Source organism: Dipodomys merriami, unplaced genomic scaffold, assembly GCF_024711535.1.
Source record: "Dipodomys merriami isolate MVZ:Mamm:240054 unplaced genomic scaffold, mDipMer1.0.p SCAF_114, whole genome shotgun sequence".
In the NCBI taxonomy this organism is placed as follows: domain Eukaryota; kingdom Metazoa; phylum Chordata; class Mammalia; order Rodentia; family Heteromyidae; genus Dipodomys; species Dipodomys merriami.
Genome location: NW_027202427.1, coordinates 1,979,570 through 1,993,277, shown reverse-complemented (window position 1 = coordinate 1,993,277; position 13,708 = coordinate 1,979,570). Strand labels below are relative to the sequence as shown.

General features: G+C 54.4%; 2 protein-coding genes and 1 non-coding gene across 3 annotated transcripts in view; 2 read left to right on the top strand and 1 right to left on the bottom strand.

The window, feature by feature from the left end:
* Positions 1 to 977: 977 nt before the first annotated feature.
* LOC138822718 (large ribosomal subunit protein eL32) lies at positions 978 to 4,387 on the top strand. The gene is made up of 4 exons (XM_070015605.1): positions 978 to 1,060; positions 1,979 to 2,081; positions 2,779 to 2,960; positions 4,199 to 4,387. Exons 2-4 carry the CDS (start codon positions 1,986 to 1,988, stop codon positions 4,326 to 4,328), a joined length of 408 nt encoding a protein of 135 aa, XP_069871706.1. The 5' UTR covers positions 978 to 1,060; positions 1,979 to 1,985; the 3' UTR covers positions 4,329 to 4,387.
* LOC138822754 (small nucleolar RNA SNORA7) lies at positions 1,769 to 1,907 on the top strand. The gene has a single exon (XR_011370614.1). It is a non-coding gene; the product is annotated as a small nucleolar RNA SNORA7 (small nucleolar RNA).
* A 621-nt stretch (positions 4,388 to 5,008) lies between the features above and the next one.
* LOC138822717 (cullin-associated NEDD8-dissociated protein 2) overlaps positions 5,009 to 13,708 on the bottom strand; it is a 22,713-nt gene continuing 14,013 nt past the window's right edge. The window contains exons 11-15 of the mRNA XM_070015604.1: positions 12,746 to 12,841; positions 11,262 to 11,431; positions 10,155 to 10,319; positions 7,596 to 7,703; positions 5,009 to 5,851 (exon numbers count right to left, since the gene is read on the bottom strand). Of these exons, the coding sequence (XP_069871705.1) occupies positions 5,627 to 5,851; positions 7,596 to 7,703; positions 10,155 to 10,319; positions 11,262 to 11,431; positions 12,746 to 12,841 (764 nt within the window). The 3' untranslated portion in view covers positions 5,009 to 5,626. The remainder of the gene's footprint in view (positions 5,852 to 7,595; positions 7,704 to 10,154; positions 10,320 to 11,261; positions 11,432 to 12,745; positions 12,842 to 13,708) is intronic.

The window sequence follows — 13,708 nt, the reverse complement described above, 5'->3', positions numbered from 1 at the left end:
CGCTTGCCAGCGACACCACCTCAAGCCCAAGTCTCCATATGCAGTGGCCAGTAGGCACCGCCCTCCTCTCTCCTCACATCCCACTCACACATGAAATGTGTTTTCTTTAACATAGTCTAGTCAGCTTCCAGAACATAGTAATCATCTGGGCAAGAGGGCAAAGGTCAGAGAGAGAAAGAGAGCTGTAGCTCCTCAAGGGATGAATGAAATTTAAGACAGCACAGTTTGTGCTTTCAGTCAAGCTAGTCACGAATAGCTTGAATAGCTGAATGCTTGGCTCCTTCTCCAGCCCTCCTTTTCTGGTCTCATGACCATTCTGCTAAACTGCCTAGTTTAAAACTTATTCTTGCCAGGCACAGGTGGCTCACGCCTGTTATCCAAGCTACTCAGGAGCCTGAGATCTGAGAATTGTATTTTGAAACCAGCCCAGTCTACAAGTCTGGCACAACCTGGCTGCCACTTCACAGTAGTTCAGGAAAGACAGCGCTGGGCGCTGAGCGGCACTTCTTGGTGGAGGCAGAAGGTGGGGGGCTCAAGTGTCAGAGGCTTGACAAGTGTACAGGCCCTGAAGTCAAACCTGAGTACAGCCCCCCACCCCCCCAAAAAAAAACCAGAAAATATTCGAAGAAACTCTTACCTGTCTTAATCATGTACGGGCTTTTCTGGTCATCTAAACAGCACAGGGTGACACCTTACATTAGACATGGTAACTAATCTAGAACCGCTCTAACGACACAGGAGGATGAGGGAGGCCCTACGCATGCAGAGGCGAGGGAGGCCGTTTTACAGAAAGCTCTGAGCCTCAGGAGAGGCTGAGGGAGGACTGGAAGTTCACAGCAGGCCCAGCCAGGAAGCCTGTCGTTTTCCCTCCCGGCCACCAGGAGGCGCACGTGGAGGAGGCGATGCCCCCGGACATAAGCCAAAAGCAGGACTGGGCCTCCACTCCTGGCGGAAGTGCGCTCCCTTCCTCCCGCCGATTCGTCCCATCAGCCCTTGCGCGCCGCCCGCCCCTTCCTCTTCCTCGGCGCTGCCTCCGGAGGTGGCTGCCCTCTCCTGCTCGGTGAGTCTCCATCGCTGGCCATCCGCCCTCCTGCGGGCCCTGTGGGGTCCGCGCCCCCGGAGAGGAGGCCTCGCGGTCTTGCGCCGGCTGCCCCGCGGCTTCTGTGGCCGTCGGCTTGCGGGGACGCGCGTGGGAGCTGGGAAGCGGGCGGCGGCCTGGGGCCCGGACGCGGCCGCCTGTCGGGCCGTTTGCCTTCCTACGGCGGCCGCCTGGGGCCAGTCGGAGAGGCAGACCTGTGGTCTGACGCCCGGAGGGCCGTGGCGCTGCCTCAGGCCGGACCACGGGGGTCTGGTGACCCCCAGTACCGGCATGTTCGGGGGAACCGGGGTGGCCGGCGAGACCACCCGAGGAAGGGTACGGGTCGTGGGGTCCGAACTCACGGCCTGGACCCTGCCCCTGAGTTCCACTTCGAGCCACCACTCCACATCCGGGGGAGATGAGAGGCTGGCGGTGTCTCTGCTCGAGGCGGGGTTTTGGAGAAGTGAGTGCTCCCAGGTGGGAGGCTGCGCAGCGAAGCGGCAGCAAGAGGCAGGGATCGGCAGTGAGCCACTGCCCTGTGCCTCCATCCTGTAGACATCCCACCCTGTGCCGCCCTGTTCTAGAGCCGGGAGACAACTGAGCGGAAAGGGCCACTGGGTTGGGAGTCTTGTCTTGGTGGCCCCCCGTTTGCCGTACCCCCTTGGGGATTTGGAGTGGGAAGGTGACCGGAACCTCCTGGGATCGCGTCTGGAGAGTGGCTAGTATTCTGCCAGCTTCGGAAACAGGAGGGAAAGCAAGCTGGCAGAGACACCCATTCCATTCCCAGTTGGCTCAGTAGCTGGTGATTGGAAGACACTCTGCGACATAGCTGACTCCTGCCTGGCAGGAAGCCGCCCTTCTAGTCCTCCACTCGCTCACCTGCCTCTGCCCCTCTTCCAGTGGCATCATGGCCGCCCTCAGACCTCTGGTGAAGCCCAAGATCGTCAAAAAGAGGACCAAGAAGTTCATCCGCCACCAGTCTGACCGATATGTCAAGATTAAGGTAGGCATGTCTAGGTGAAGAAAGTTTTGTACTCTGGCGTTCCTGACATCCCACCAAGTCTGAACGTGTGAATTGGGACTGAAGAGCTGCCCTGGGGTGGTTACAGGGGATAGAGCGCTGTGTTGCTGATGGCTTTGGGATGATACTCATCTTACGGGTTCAAGAACTCTGGCTGTGGGCGGTGCATTCAGAGCCCTGCCCTGGCATCCCACCCCGCTTGCTTCTACTTCCCATGCTGACGAGTGAATTCGAGGCTGTGCTTTCTTCTACTGGTTAGAGCCAGGAGCTTCCTACTTGTGTGTGTGTGTACGCTGGTCCTGGGACTTCTCTGTCCCAGAGCTGCTTTTGCTCAAAGCTAGTGCTCTACCACTTGAGCCACAGTGTCACTTTCAGCTTTTTCTAAGTAGTTTACTGGAGAGAAGAGTCAGGCTTGTTTGCCTGGGCTAGCTTTGAATGGCAATCCTCGGACCTCAGTCTCCTCAGTACCTAGGATTGCAGGTGTGAGCCACAGGCCTTCCTCCGCCGCCCTTCCCCCCGCCCCCCCCCAAAAAAAGAAGCCTACCTGGCTGTAGGAAGCCCTGTTGTTGAGGACAGCTGCTGCTTGGTATTTTCCCCTTTCACTTGGTCCTTTTTCCCCTTCCTGAAAGCAACAGTTGACAGCTTGCAGAGACCAACCCACCTGCCTGTTTGCTTTCAGCGTAACTGGCGGAAACCCAGGGGCATTGACAACAGGGTGCGGAGGAGATTCAAGGGCCAGATCTTGATGCCCAACATTGGTTATGGGAGCAACAAGAAAACAAAGCACATGCTGCCCAGTGGATTCCGGAAGTTCCTGGTCCACAATGTCAAGGAGCTGGAAGTGCTGCTTATGTGCAACAAGTGAGTCAGAGCGGCTCTGGGTTCATGGGTGTTCGTTGGGGGTCAAGATGCTTCCTCTGCTTGAGAAGGGAGAAAGTAGAAATCCAGGTGCAGAAGACAAGGACTTCATTTGACACGTTGAATCCTGCAGTACCCTTTGGTGCAGCCTTTGACACTTTCTGTGGGGAGGAGAGATGCCAGTCTCATACCTCAGGGACGCCGGTTCTGTGCTGGGCAGGGGCACCTGCAGGCTGCCACCAGGGTTGGCTGTGGGGCTCGGTACAGTCTGAGGCTGGTGGAAAGCGTGGCCTCCATGGATGCAGAGATGATGGGCGAGAGCATGTGTGCGTCACAGTAGAACACAGTAAGCTCCCAGTGTGCCCGGGTCAGGCTCCGGCAGTGGAATGAAGAGGGGGAGGAGGTGTTTTCTTCCCTTTCTGCTACGTAGGGACATGGCTCATGGCCTCATGGTGTGTTTACTGGGATCTCTTCTTCCTCAGGTGGTACAGACACAAGTAGTACAGTGAGGGAAGACTGTGCTCTCAGATTTTAGATTGAACACTTAACCAGGCATGCAAACACTAGAAATTTTTGAAAGGGTGAGTGTAGAAATCAATGGCAATTCAAAAAGCAGAATTCTCAGATGTACAACTCAGTACTTGTGTGGCGGCATCGTTGCTAACATTTCTTTTGCATGTGGACATGTCTGGAAGGCAGGAGAACAGCGTGGGCGGTGGTTAGTGGGTGGTAGAGTGCCACCACAGTGATTGTGGTGCTGCAGTATGGAGTGGCTGTGTTTCGGATGTGGCTCTCAACGAGGCTGGGGTGCGTAGTGCAGCAAGTCTAGAAGCTGGCAGCTGGCGTGGCTTGTGAGGCAGACCTGCCCTGCAGCAAGTGTTGGGATGGATCTGTGTGGCCGTGCTGCTTTCCACCTGGACTGTGGCTAACCACACTGACTTTGTGGAGCTCTGAAGCTTCACTGGAAGGGCCTTGAAATCACCTTAGGACTGTCAGGGGTTGAGTTATCTCATCAGAGTCTGAGGGAGAACCTTCCTGTCTAGAGCCCAGCCCTCCTCTTGTGTACTGGGACTTGGGAATCCGTGGCCACTGGTTGTAGAGAGGAGGGGATGCGTGGCTCATGGTTATGTGTTTTCTAAGCTAGCCTCTGCAGTGCCTGCGGTCAGGTCTGACCCCACAGCTCCGCTCGAGAGCCTCCCCACGGTAGTGAACAGCTGCTCCTCAACTCGCTTCTTTTCCAGGTCTTACTGTGCTGAGATCGCCCACAATGTTTCCTCCAAGAACCGAAAAGCCATCGTGGAACGAGCAGCCCAGCTGGCCATCAGAGTCACCAATCCCAACGCCAGGCTGCGCAGTGAAGAAAACGAGTAGATGGCTCACATACACCTTTTATTTGTGCTTAAATAAACCACAGAAACTGCTATCTGGTATTGCCTTCTCTTGGTTCTAGGGTTTGGTTAACGAGGTTTGGATTTGTCTGCCTTGGCTTCAAACCTCCATCCTCGGATCTCAGCCTCCTGAGTAGCCAGGATTACAGGTGTGCGCCACATTAGTACTATTGTGGATTGACTCACAAGAATGCCATCGATTGCTGGGTACCGGAAGACATCTTTCAGTCTCCCTCCCTCAGCCACTTCCTAACTGGTGACGGCCTCTTGTCTGGTAATCAGAATTCAGTGTGAAGCCAAGCTCCCTGAGTACAGCCTTCACCCTCAGTTCAGGGTCCTGATGTAGTTCCCTGTTGCAATTCTTCTTTTGCTGGGATGGTATTTTGGTGTGTTGATACAGGTGCTGTGATAGCGTGGAGAAGTGGCTCTTAAATATGAAGACGGGCGCTCTGTGCCTTCTAATTCTCTAGCTAGCAGAAGGAAGTTGCTGGTTACAGGTGTAACAGTCATGATGCTTTATGCCCGAGTTCCATTAGGTCAGGGTCTTCAGGTTGCCTGCGTACTGGTCAAAACCTAGTCTTAGGCATTTGTGGAACCAACTGGTCATTTCCAGAACTTAGAACTGATGGGAAGTATGTTGTGACAAGAACTACAGGAAAGCAATAACAACTTAGAAGCTTTATTAACCTTAGGTATCACAGGAAATACTTTGGCCTGTCATATTTGTGTCTTCAATACTAAAAAAACAAAACTAGAAATAACACATTTTAAACTTTGAGAAGGACAGGAGCCAGTGCTCACGCCTGGGTGGTGATAAAATTAGAAAGTCGAGTCTAAGACTCCTGGTTCCCCACCCCATCTTCCCTGCAAGAAGAAAAAAGACCTTGGCATCTTCTTGATTGTTGGTGTAAAGTAGGAATAAAGCTTTCTGGCGGGGGCACACTGCCTCCTGGGCATGCCAGGCCCTGGGGGGAGTTGGGGCGGGGTGGAGCCCAGGGCCCAGAGCAGCTCTTAAGGACCACAGCCAACCCAGGTCAGGAGGGAGTGGGAACCTGCTGAGGCAGTGGGGTGCCAGCTCTGCGTAGGGGAGGGGGCTCCCCAGCCTTGGAGGGTTGGCATGGTGGGGGTCACTGGGAGCCATCCTGAGATAAAGGGCCTCTGCTCAGGCTGGGGCCTGTGGGCCAGACCCTGCGGAAGGCACTGGAGCAGGGGCAGGAGCCCCTGTAGGAAGAGGGAAGCAGGGAGGGAGTGGGAGGCCGGGGCTGGTCAGGGCTCTCCCAACTAGCTGAGCTCCATGGAATCCGTGCTGGGGGCTGGAGCAGAATCCTGTATGCTCTCGAAGAGGGTGGCAAGCTCAGGGTTAGATCGGATTTGGGCGGAGAAGTCAGCCATGATGGGGCTCTTGCCCACTTCCGGGATGGTCAGCAGGGCGGCCACCGCCCTCATGGCTGAGCGCTTCAGTTCATCTTGCTTCTCAAACTCCTGCTTCACAGAGCCGGCCTTGACCTAAAGTGGAGACGAGGAAGGCATCCTCTAGTGAGCCTGCTCCCAGGCAGCCTCCCGCCTCCCCACGCGAGCTGGGTCCCCAGCCTGCATCTGTCCCCCCACCCCGCCAACCATACACAGCGGCTTTGGGGTAGCCTCTAGAAATGAGCAGCCACATGGCGTGTCCCTCCTGCCAGGACCCACACCCAGGCTGCAGAGAACTTCCTGCTCTCGCTCAGGAAGTCTCCATCCCTGGGAGGAAGCCCTCACCCTGCTCTTCCCCTAAGAATCAAGTGTGGGACAGCACTTGAAATCAGGACCCTGGGCCTGGCGACCAAGAAACACTTCTTTGGCATCTCTGGGTAGGATGCCGGGGATGTCAAGCGGCTTTCCCAAGGTACACAGCACAGCTCAAAGGAGACGGGTTGGCCTCAATGCCAGCTCTTCAGTGGCCTTGCAAATCCTTTTTAATGCTATAAAAGTGATAGATCTCAGCCTCCTGAGAAACCAGGATTGCCAGTGTGAGCTGCCAGCACCTGGCTTTCTCACTGCACTTTCTTTTTTTGGGGGGTTGTGCAGGTACTAAGACATGAACTCAAAGTCTAGACACTATCCCAGAGCTTTTGTGCTCAAGGCTAGAGCTCTACCATTTGAGCCATAGCTCCACTACCAGCTTTTCCTATATTAACTGGATACCAGTCTCACAGACTTTCCTGCCTGGGCTAGCTTTGAGCCTTGATCCTCAGACTCCCAGCTTCTTGAGTAGACAGGAGTGCAGGTGTGAACTTGTATTCATTGTAAATAACAGGTGTATGCCACATTCCAGCTACTGACTTGAGACAGGAATTCATGTTGTTTAGGCTGGCCCAAAACTGTGATCCTACTGATCTCTACCTTTCAAGTAGCTAGGATTACATGATAGAGCCATCAGAGCTCAGCTCATTACCATTTTTATGGACTCTGTGTGTGTGTGTGTGTGTGTGTGTGTGTGTGTGTGTGTGTGTGTGTGTGTGTGTGTGTGTGTGTGTGTGTGTGTGTGTGTGTGTCTGAGACTGGGACTTGAACTCACATGATGCTTTTGCTCACTGGCTGGTGCTCTACCAACTGAGCCATGCCCTCCAGTCCCATGGACTAACTTGACACTGAGCATATGTTAAAAATTTAAGTGTACCAGGCAGGTTTCAACCAATGAATCACTTAGGCTTAATTTGCTTTATCTGCACAAGATTGCATTTTCTGAGAAAAGCAATGTGAAAATCTCCGCTTAGGCACCTCCAGTTCCAGTGCTGGGAGGCTGAGCTGGGAGGGGGCTTGAACCCAGGGTTTTGGGGCCACTCAGCCTGGACCACATGGGGAAAGCCAATCTCAAAAAAGACAATCCAGCTCTGAGTCTCCTCTGTAAACCCTGTTTGTGGTGAATTCTTGTCCTTTCATCAAACAGGCTCTGCTCTTAGTGCTGTAGTTTTCCCGGGATCTCCTGCCCCAGGTCCCTCTCCTTGAGACTCTGAGACACTCAGGTCTAGTGTGAGCCTTTCTCTACACCCCAGGCTTCCCACCCACACACGGGAGCGGACAGGGAGGAGTGAGACCCACACGTCCAGTGCTCCCTTGGCATCTGTCGAAGTCCGAGGGTGGGGGATGGCTTAAATGAGAAAATAGCTGGGTCTCAATCCGGCTCAGCTGCCCTGTGCTGCACACAACCCAGCGAGGCCCTGGAGGCCCAGTCAGTGCCCAAAGCCTGGGTCAGGCTGCACAAGGACCTTACCTTAGCCGTGCAGGTGGCCCTGAGTGGCTCGATCAGTCGGTCCACCCTCTGCAGGACGGGTGCCGGGCACAGCGTGGCCAGGCGGGCCAGCATGATGAAGGTCAGCATCTACCCAAGAGAAAGGAGATCCTGTTCTTGGTGAAATGGCCCACAAGCGAAAGGGAGAAAAGCCCAAGTCCAAACCAATCCCAAGTCCCAGGCGGGAGCTGTCCAAGTGCCCCCTTCCTAAGCCTCAGCTTCCTCATCTAGGCCGTGTGGTTGGTGACCTGACCTTTGCCAGCTACACTTAGTTCTCCAGTGGAGCGGGAAGGAGCGGGTCTTGAGTTCAGATGCTGCTGGAATCAGCAGGGAGCACAGGCCTGGCTCTGGAGGGCATCACAGTGGTAACTGAGTTGTAAAAGGAGCAAGCTCAGCACTCAGTTGAGAATGTAGTTTTAGGCCAGCCTGGGTCGGAAAGTGTGCTAGACTCCCATCTCCAAAGCTAACCTGAACAGCAGGCCTAGGATGTCATGGAGTGCCTGCCCAGCAAGTGGGAGACCTTGAGCTCAAACTCACTGTTGCCCCTCCCTATCTCCCCCCTGCTTCCCCCAAAAAGGCTGTACATGGTAGCTTATGCCTGCAATCTTAGCTACTCAAGCGGCAGGGGTAGAGGATGGAACTCCAGGGCTACTCGGGCAAAATAACAGGAGGAAAATCATCTGAAAAACCAACCGGAACAAGAAGGGCTGGGTGCATGGCATAAATGGAAGCTCAAAGCTGAGTTCACAAACCCTAGTACCACCAAACAAACAAACAGCCCAGAGCCCAGACCAGCATATGCCAGTCTCTCTCCTGCACTCCCCAAATACTGACTCACTAACTAAACCAGTCACACCGAGGTTTGTCACGGTGGGCCCCCAGCAGAGAAGTCTGGGAAATTATTACCTGCTTCTTTTTTCCATTTTTTGCCAGTCCTGGGGCTTGAGCCTGGCACTGTCCATGAATTCTTGTGCTCAAGGCTAGCGCTCTACCATCTGAACCACAGCGCCCCTTCTGGCTTTTTCTGAGTGGTTTACTGGAAATAACAGTCGCGGGGCTCAGTAGTACAGTGATTGCCTTGCAAGCATGAGGCCCTGGGTTCGATTCCTCAGCACCACATCAGCAGAAAAAGCTGGAAGTGGCGCTGTGGCTGAAGTGGTAGAGCACTAGCCTTGAGCTGAAGAGCTCAGGACAGCGCTCAGGCCCAGTGTTCAAGTCCCACGACCGACCAGAAAAAAAAAAAAAAAAAAAGTCTCACAGACTTTCCTGCCCGGGCTGTCACAAGCTGTGGTCTTCAGATCTCAGCCTCCTGAGTATCTAAGATTACAGGTATGAGCCATGGTGCCTGGCTATTACTTGCTTCTTTATTTGCTTTTGTCTTGTATAAATCTTCTCAAACAAGCCTGTGTTACTTTGGTTGCTCTGAATAGGTTTTGCATTATCATAGTGATTCACGGTAACTGTAGATATTTAAACATCCTTGAGAAACTAAGCAAAAGTGCTGCATGATCCAGCAGTTTGAGTATGCACCCGAAAGAATTGAATACCAGCTTTCAAAGGTGACCATGTCCACCCTGCCACTGTTCACAGTAGCCAGAAGGTGAAGTGTCCACGCACATATGAATGCATTAAGTGGTTGTGGAATATTATTCAGCCACAAAGAATGAAATTATGAAGACAGGCTACCACACAGATGAACTTCCATGGGTAGTACGCTAAGTGAAACAGCCCACCAGGAAGGAAAAATACCTTGTGATTCCACTTCCGTGAATGTCTAGAATGGTCACAGTCACAGACAGTAGGGTTAGTGGGGATGGAGTGTGGAAGGTGATGTGCAAGTCAGGTGGTTGCGTGACAGTGTGATGTGCTTAAAGCCACCAAACAGGACACAAAGCAAGATGGGGCTGGGGTGTGGCCAGGGGCGGAGCTCACACTTCGCAGGCCGAGGGCCTTGGGTCTAATCCCCAGCATCAAGGGAAAAAAAGGTTAAAATGGCAAATTTTGCATTTTTGTGTATGAGCCATTAAAAAAAACTAGTATATAATGTATATACTACGTATATATGCTATATGTACTATATATATGTACTATATATATGTGTTATAAGCAGTAAGGTATGTTCTGTATACTACTATATATAGTATATGTCATATGCTAGTTACCTAGTACATACGTGTAGTATATCTAGTATATAATACACATAGTAAGCTTAGCTCCTCCCCGCCTGGGACCCAGCACACCGGCTGGGAAGATGACGGGCCAGGTGGGGAACGGGCTGCCACTCCTGGCCAGTCTTGGGGACCCTGTGTCGCTGAGTGCCCCCGCCGCAGACACAGGGACAGCCCAGGCCACCGCGCAGGCTCTGCCATGGGTATTTAGGGAGCCGCGCCTCCCTGTTTCCAGGGGCTGTGAGGAGACCCCGGCATGCCATGTCAACTCCCACGAAAGGGGCTGACACATGGAAAGCGGGCCCGCGTGGCCCAGCGGGCCCACGGCTCTGGCTGTCGCTGGCGGGCAGGGCTGGGGGAGGCGCTGTCCTACCCGGATGTCGTAGTGGTCCTTGAGCCCGTCCTCCACATGGTTGAGGAACTCGCAGATGTCCAGCTGGCCCAGGCAGCTCTCCAGCAGCGAGTACATGCACTCGAAGGCCGCCTTCCGCACGTCCAGCCCGTCGTCCACTGTGTGCTTAAAGGGCCCCATCTCCACCTGTGGACACAGGCCCCGTGGTGTTTGCATGTGGCCCAGCATGTAGGCACAAAGCTGCTAAGCGAATGAACCAAAATTAGAAACCTGGCTGAGCCTTTTAACCATGAGACTCTGCTTTCAATGGCAAACTTTTCCAACCCTCTCAGAAGAGGTGCTGAGTTGTGGTAACAGTTGGTGCTGATGGAGCTATCAACCACCCCTACCCTCCGTGCATGCCTCCCCCCTCCCCGTATCAGCCCTGTAAGGCTCTCAGACAGGAGGCAGAGCAGAGGCCCCTAGGAGCCTTGGCAAGAAGCCACAGCTGGTCCCACTGGTCCCAGCATTCAGACCTGGTGCTGATGTGGAGTGACCACAGCACAGCCCCCCAGCCTTTGCAGGCAGAGCTGCGTATCCCAGATGCTTCAAGCGTGGGGATTTTGAAATACTTGCATATCCATAATGAGTTATCTTAGGGATGGGACCAAAGTCAAAACACAAACCTCACTTCTATTTCACACATGCCTTCCACATACAACCTGAAGGGCTTTAACCTGGGGCCGCTTGCCGCCACTCAGCTTTCTGCTCAAGGCCGCCACTCCACCACTTAAGCCACATCATTGCTTCTGGCACTGGAGTGTCTCGGGTTTGTCTGCCTGAGCTGACTTCCAACTCTGATCCTCAGGGAGGCAGGCTCCTGCTAGCTAGCATTATAGGCATGCACCATGGGAGCCTAGCTGGTGTGTGCTTCAGGAGGCCAGGTGTGAACTTTCTCCTTGGGGGGTCATGTTGACATCTGCAGTACAGGAAGGGAGCTTCACTCCTCACCGGGCTGCAGACCTGTTGATTCTCCTTTTTGCTGTGACAAACTGGGGTTCAAAGGGGGTCAGACGGCCAGGCCAGGGCCACCCCACTGGGAAGTGGAGGGCAGGCAGTGGCCTGCCGGTGGCACGGCTCTGCACGCACCTCTCGAATGAGGTCCCGGCGGACCTTGGTCTCCTGGTAGAGCAGGGGCAGGATGTGGCCCAGCAGGTCTCGGACCAGTGAGGGCTTGTTGTGCACGGCTGAGTTGAAGAAGGCCAGAGTGGCGCGGCGCACGTTCAGGTCTGGGTCCCGCAGGCTCTCCATAAACTCTCCTGCAGAGACACAGTGAAAACATGAGCCCACGCCCAGGCCACGTCTTTGCTCTGTGCAGGGCACGCAAACGCTGCCTTCCACTGCAGATGCTGTGGAACTGTGGGCCCCAGAGCCCCGGTGGCCTCCTCAGTAAAACCGGAAGAACCACAGGACCTGCTGATGGCTTTTGACTTGGAACGAGGCAGTCTAGAAAACGCTGCCTTGCACAGAGGCAGTGCCAACCCGTCACACAGGCTCTGGGAACAGGAGGCGAGGAGCCTAGAGAGCCAGTGCTACTGGGCGTGAATTGAGGGCATGGGTGCGGGATTGCCCCGGAGCTTTTTCATTCAACGCTAGCACTCTCTTTAGCCACAGCTCTGCTTCTGGCTTTTTTTTTTCCCGTTGTGGTCAGGCTTGAACTCAGGACCTGGGTGTTGTCTCTGAGTTCTCTTTGCTCAAGGCTAGTGTTCTAGCACTTTCAGCCACAGCTCAAAGTGGAGGTAAGAGTCTCATAGGAACTTTTCTGCCTAGACCTGACTTTCAATCTCAGCCTCCTGAGTAGCTAGAATTATAGGCATGAGCCACCAGTGCCCATCTGACTTTTTGAGTCAGAGTCTCTTGGCTTTGAACTGTGACCCTCAGATCTCAACCTCCTGAGTAGCTAGGATTACAGGTGTGAGCCACCAGCACCCAGCTGGAAAAAAAGTTCTATTAATTTCTTCCCGTTGTGCTAAGCACCTGCTCAGTCAGGATGAGAAGCCCAGCAGGGAGGCGTGCTTGTGCCTGCGGGGGCAGCTACATCTGAGCCTCAGGACAGGCTCCCTAACTCAGGGTGGCCACATCACTGACCCTTTGGTTGCAGACAGCCTGCCATTTTATAGTTAAGGAGTAGACAAACAGCCTACGCTCACAATGGCAGTCAGTCAGAAATCCTCCTGAGGTGCTGAGCATCCAACAGGTGGAAGGCTACCGGCTCAGGCGGGGTGAGAAGCAGCCTACCCTCAACACAGCCTAAGGTGGAGGAGATCTCTTCCCAGCAAAGGCCCCCGGGCATCTCTGGTCTGAAGGCCTCTCTCTTCAGGGACAGTGGAGGGAGGTTACAGGCTCAGGCGATGGCACTGCCCTCACTGGCCACCCTGGGTCTCCACGATGCTCTCCAGGATGCCTCATGCCCATTTGATGAATAAGGAAAGACTCAACGGTGAGGAGGCTTCAGTGGTAATAGCCCAGGAATTAGAACTCGGGTCTCCATCGTGAGAAGAGGCCCTCTGGCTGTAAGAAACCCCAGCCTGATCCGGGGTGCGGGCGCTAGACGGGTAGGCAGGGAGGCTCACCGACATAGCTCTTCAGGAGGGCGTCGATGGGATGGGGCTGGTCTGAAATGAGGAACTTGACGGCTGTGATGACTGTGCTCCGGGTGTGTGGCTGACCTGCAAGGCGGGAGGGCGTGGCTTACAAAGGGGAGGGGCTGACTTAGAGCCCTGCCCTGGACGGCCGCCCCCACCCGCAAGACCCATTCTCCTTGGCAGCCGTGGCCAGGCCCGGGTTCTTCCTCTCGTGCTAAGGACACAGAGGGCCTTTCCCTTCTGTCTTGGACCGCACTATGGTGTTGGGACTCATGTTCTCAGTCCTCCGAAGCTCCCACTACTACATAATAACAAACATTAGCCAAGCGCTGGTGGCTCACGCCTGTAATCCTAGCTACTCAAGAGGCTGAGACCCGAGGATCCTGGTTCAAAGCCAGCCCAGGCAGGAAAGTCCATGAGACTCTTCTCCAACAAACCACTCAGAAAAAGCTGGAAGTGGTGCTGTGACTCAAGTGGTAGAACGCCTGCTTTGAGCTGAAGAGCTGAGGGACAGGGGTCAGGCCCAGAGTTCAAGCCCCATAGCCGACAAAAAAAAAAAAAGGATAAAAAGGATAAAAAGGATTAGTAATGTGTTTCACACAAGACTCAGAGCTAAGCTCACACCTGAGGCCACATCAGATTCAGAGTCCGGGCTGGGCCTGAGTGTGTGGCAGGGGCCAAGGAGGCCGCCACCCCCAGACCACCACCAGCTTTGCAAAGAAGAAACCTCTCACTGCTGGCTGCTGGCTTTCCAAGTGGAGACACTGAAGGGAGGGAAGGACGTTTCCCTCAGTGAGGAAGGACATTTCCCTCTGAACGGCTTGCTCGGACTACCGGGACTGAAGACCAGGAGAACAGGACCAAAGCAGACAAGAGAAAGGCGGCACAGTGGAGGGCGGGAGGAGTGTGTGGCAGAGCCAACTAAGAAAGCCCCAGAGCCTGCGGGGGCGG

Coding starts and splice junctions, on each gene's coding strand:
- LOC138822718 (XM_070015605.1), top strand. CDS start 1,986: ATGGCCGCCCTCAGACCTCTGGTGAAGCCCAAGATCGTCAAAAAGAGG. Junction 2,082..2,778: donor ACCGATATGTCAAGATTAAG/GTAGGCATGTCT, acceptor GTTTGCTTTCAG/CGTAACTGGCGGAAACCCAG. Junction 2,961..4,198: donor GTGCTGCTTATGTGCAACAA/GTGAGTCAGAGC, acceptor CTTCTTTTCCAG/GTCTTACTGTGCTGAGATCG.